Raw genomic sequence first — 5,134 nt, forward strand, 5'->3', positions numbered from 1 at the left:
ATCAGAAGCAGCTGCAACAAAAGGCTATAGAAAAATCTGAGTCTTAGAAAATGCCTGTCTCTGTTTTTCAAAATAAAAGAAGTTTAGATAATGTAAGTAAACTTTGCAGAGGCATCCAAACATTTAGAATTGCATTAGGATACACATTTCAAGCCCTTGGAAGCATATCCTTAGCTACTTGTTTGCTTCTAGTGAGGGAATGGGAATACACCAGTATTCCAATTCAAGAGATTCTGGTTTAGCCCAGCTCTAATTTAATAGGTGGCTTTGACAGCATCTCTTAAAAATTCTCTGCTGCTCATTTTCTCTATTGATCTAAGGAATCACACTCCTAAAGCAATTTGTTGAAGTGTCAAGTTAACACCCTTACTATTATTCTTATTTTATTGACTGCCAGGATATGAAGTGATGAATTTAACTTTTTTGGAGACAAATTGTTAGTCAGCATCCCACTGTATTCTATCCAATACCTGACCAGCATTTGGGGATTTAATCAGCAAGGTGTCAAGAGCCCACAGAACTAGCTGACTCTGAAAGTTGAAGGTATAGTAAAATTTCAGAAGTTACATAATAATTTCAGAAGCTGAAGAGCATCTTGGAAGATCAAGACCATAAGAATTTTTAAAATTCTTTTTACTTCCATTATAAAGGTATTGCCTGCCTTCTCAATCTGGTGTTGTAGTTGTATTCAGCAGGTTTAAATGTCTACATCCTGGTCAAAATGATTGCCCATATCAACCGTATCATATGGAAATATGCATACATATGCTCATGTATAAACCACATGGTGAGGTGCAGGATAATGAAGACGCTTTTCAAACTTTTATTTTTATCTGACTTCGTATACAATTGAAAAAACAAGACAAGATAATGGTTTAAAAAAAGAATACCTTCACTGATAGTAGTTCCCAGTATCTAGTTAGAGGGGATAATATCTAAATGAATAAATTCAAATAACTGAAGAAGATGAATTTTAACTCTTGGTCTTATCTGGAAGTTGACTGTTGCTTGCAGCAATCCTGACTCGTAATAAAAATGATTTATTTAAAGATTGATTATGAACATTGCAGGAAAGGAGATAACAGACATGCACTATGTTGTTTACAGTAAAATTTCCTGTAAATTAAAAGAGTTCTTATTCTCTGTTTGGTTTTGATTTGGTACTGTACCAAGTATCTGTTTATAAAAGGAAATATGACAGTACAAAGTGTACAAAGTGAATTGCAAAAGAGATTAATGGTCAAGGTGAATTTGCGTTAAGTCCTAGCAACACAGACACTGTAGATCTCAGTAAAGTAAGGAAAGTCAGATCTAAGGCAGATCTTTCATGCACTATCACTGAGAGCTGAAGTGCCTGAGATTCAGGCCAGAAAGCTACTTGCCAAAGTGGGATTGGTGTCAGCCCAGCAGCAAACACGTGGGTCACTCTGAGCATCAGAAGAATATAACCTTAGCCATATGCCATGCTTGACCCTCTCTAATCTGTGTGCTGTGCTGCAATGATCTCAAGCCAAAGAGTAGCGCTCTCTGAGTGCATCTTTTGGCACATTTCTGAGGAGCTTCAGCTGCTGGTGATGTTAATTGGAACTGGAGACCATCGGCACAGCGCAGTAAGAAGAGATCCGAACAGAGCTAACATGGTTTGATTTTACTGAAGTGCCAGCACACCCAGTAATGGCCTTAGAGACTTGTCAGGGAGAAAAAGCCTGAACTGCTTTTAAAAAAAGATTTGGGTGATGAGGAGATAAGGCAGGAAAAAAATGTTGCAGAGCACTACAGAAGAAAAGTTTGATATAAAGTAGATAGTGTGTTTCAAAGGGATTATGTGGTGAGGACTTTTTCCTGTAATCCATTTTTGCTGAGCTTTTTTTGCCTGTAATACTCCCTAAACAGCTTATTAAAGAGTCTTTCTGAAGGCACATTTATGTGACAAAGTATGGTGTGACCTCAAATTATCCCATCCCACCCCACAGAAAATCTTCTGGGAGGAGTCTTGGATGAAGATAATGCATTCACAGTTGAAAAGGAATAATGAAAATAGACATCATGTGTTTCAACAGAAAACTAGAAAATAACCTGTTTTGCAGAAGCAATTCTCTTAGCGGAATTAGCCCTGGAGCTACCCTGACGTCTCTAGAGATCAGAGAACCAGGACTAGGTCTTCATGGATTTCCAAAGTATCCACCCAGGGAAATAAAATGTTTGTGGACTGAAGTGCTGGGTATGGGTCATATTAATTCTCCATGTACACACAAACTCACACTTACCCGAAGGATAAAATCCTGAAATTATTAACATTATCTGGAGTCCAGGAGTTATGCATGTTCATGGGGTTTACTCCAAAAAGTAATTAATGCTGGGTTTTTAAAACCATATTCTTAATAAAACCAGTTTGCAGACAATCCTGAGTATACAAGTTCGATGGTTTAGAAAGTCTGTTGGCACTTACCTGGGGGCACGTGTTCGTTCATGATGACAAGGGATGCTGGTGTGGGCCTTCTTTTCCTGATCTGCAACAGGCATAAACCAAGGAGAGCCATTAGAGTCCATCAGCTGCCCCACATGCAAAGCAAAGGACAGCAATCTTTCTGGTGGCCTCCAGAGTATAAAGCAGGCAAAGCTAAAGAAGAAAATATTTAAAGAACAGCAGCACATCACTGTCTTACTGACTGCTCATCTGGTCTGACAGTGATCAGGGTCATGTTGCTGCTCGTACGTGGAAAGAAAACAGGACAGTTTTCCAAAATGCCTTTAGGATTTGCAATCATCTTGAGTAAGTTTTTTGACAGGTACTGCTGACATACATCAGACATATCATAATATACCAATATCTAGCTTGGTGTCAGAAAAATTATTGTAGTAGTTTGTGAGCTTATATGTGCAAATACCAAGTACTGTCATAGCTCTCATAAGTAATCAGTAATATCAATATTTGTAAGTGCAATTGAGAGCTCATATTGCACGTAGACCTTCCAACAAATTTATGGTATTTCTAAACTGTGGCCAGAGGTGTTACTATTGTTCTTCAGCTAAAGCAAAACAATACTTAAGACTTGCAAAGAATATTTTCAAAGACCACTATACAACAGGTCTTTACATACCAACATATAATCCTGAACTGTATGCAGTTCTTCTTATTCAGAGTTTATTTGGTAAAGTACTTTTGTTCCATTAACATTGGTTAAACTACACAGTATTGGACTACCCTCCTATAATGCACCCATCTGCACTGAAAGCTTTGTTTTGCTTCACTAAACCCTCCAGGCTATTGATATTCTATTGAATTTAAGAGAGGGACCAGGAGTATTTGAGCTAGAAACAATTCTGTCACAAAACCTCAATGTCACTGTGTTTGATCTTTTTTAGTTGCTGAGCCAACATCTGTATTTAGCTGGGTTCAAATTTTGCTTTCAGAGGTGGAAATGGAGAATTACGTCACCAGGGTTAATGGGCTTATTCCAGATTAGCACAACTGTAGCTGATAGCAGAATTTACAACTTTAATTTTATCACGCACCCACAGTGAAACTCTATAGCAACTGGAATTAAATGCCCAACAGTAAAAAAGGTCTGCCCATAAATATGGGGCAGAATTTGAGCGACAGAATTTCAAAAGCCATGGGAATTCCAGGAAATCCTCACAGATTTCAGCAATATATTGGAACACATCCTGCTTGAATTTGTGACAGGACTGCTCCATAAATTACCGACATCTTGCAGCTGAGAGGTGCCTACAGACAAAATAAAGACCCGCAGCAATTCTCTCCTGCACCCTTCTAGTATTTCTTTGTTCAGTGCTCACTTACAACTCATCGCTTTCTGCAAAGGTGGCTGCCTTTTAAGAGACACTACATTAGAATATTCAGGAAAGCAGATACCTGTCCTAAAGGTGCAAATAATTTCATAGCTAATGGCACAGAACATCAAGGTTATAATACTCCCTTGGTATCATCTAAAACTACACTTACCAAAATAGAAGCAAATGTCAAGAAGGACTTGCACTGATAGGAATATACTGGGTCACCTAATTACAGTTTATCCAGTTTTTCTCATAAGATTCCCTGTGTCCTTCTTTACGCACATCTACGCATATCTGCACTCAACAATAGGTGTCTTTTCCTTTTTAGACATCTGTATTGCTATATATACTTTATGAATGTGTATGCTTTAGGCATGAGTCAAAACCAAAAATAGCACACATATAATTCAGATACAGACAAAAGTCAGACATATTTCCACACATATATTTTTCACATATGTAAAACACTGTAACAATGACATAAAGACTGTATAAAAATCATGAGAAATACAGGGAGAAGTGAAGTTGCAACTATTGTGCAAAGTATAACTCATGTTTTCTCACATTAAAACAAATGGAAAATAAGCTGTCTTCCGTGCAATATTTCCACTAGGTACCTATTATCAGCTTCATGTTTTGCTTTATACACAAATAACATACTTAAGTTGTTTTATTGAGAATGTGTATTCATATGAAGTGCATGCATTGGGGTACAAGCCCGGTTATAGAAAAAGTGCAACAAATACATACTGTATAAACCTTCACAAGGTAAAGAAGCCTTATTCTGGCTAAAGGACGTATCCTCCTCCCTCTTTGGGTATATCCAAATGTCACTATAACCTCCAGGGAATTTAATCTATAGTTACACTAACATAAGTTATAAAAGCATCTAGGCCATCAGTATTACCTGTGTTCACCACAACTCTTGCCCCCATTCCTACCCCGTCCCCTCAGAACCATAAAAGAAACTCATCTTCCTTACCTGCTCGGCTGCCTCGGGATCAATTTGACTCTGAAAAGGTGGCACGGCAAACTGTATTTTCTTAGGGCTGTTGGGCTCCATCGCGACACTGAGGAGAGTCAGAGGAGAGAAGAGCCTGGAGCTTCCAAGTCGGTCTGCGCCTCTCCCCGGGCACCCTCCCCACCGCCAGGCTGCCTGCTCCTCAGCCACAGCTCCAACTCCCCACCTAGCACGGGGATCCGCGTCAGCTGAGCAGCTCCCTTAGTCCACAGCCATGGAGATGCCACTGGCTTGGCTATTTTTATTTTTTTTCCCCACCCCTCTCCTCTCTCCTCCGCAGTCCTTCAGATCCTCTCAGCACAAAGCTGAAAGGAA

The 5,134-nt window shown here is 39.1% G+C and overlaps 1 protein-coding gene across 1 annotated transcript; it reads right to left on the reverse strand.

Annotated features, from left to right (window-relative positions):
• Window positions 1-2,449: 2,449 nt before the first annotated feature.
• Window positions 2,450-4,861, reverse strand: LOC104277983 (protein phosphatase 1 regulatory subunit 1C-like; the record flags this gene model as incomplete). Its single annotated transcript, XM_009874806.1, has 2 exons — window positions 4,781-4,861; window positions 2,450-2,510 (listed from the first exon to the last, which is right to left on the reverse strand). Coding segments are annotated over exons 1-2 (142 nt in total), but the record flags the coding sequence as incomplete, so codon positions are not given.
• Window positions 4,862-5,134: the final 273 nt, after the last annotated feature.

The sequence above is a fragment of the Apaloderma vittatum genome, unplaced genomic scaffold (assembly GCF_000703405.1).
Source record: "Apaloderma vittatum isolate BGI_N311 unplaced genomic scaffold, ASM70340v1 scaffold19228, whole genome shotgun sequence".
NCBI classification, from domain to species: domain Eukaryota; kingdom Metazoa; phylum Chordata; class Aves; order Trogoniformes; family Trogonidae; genus Apaloderma; species Apaloderma vittatum.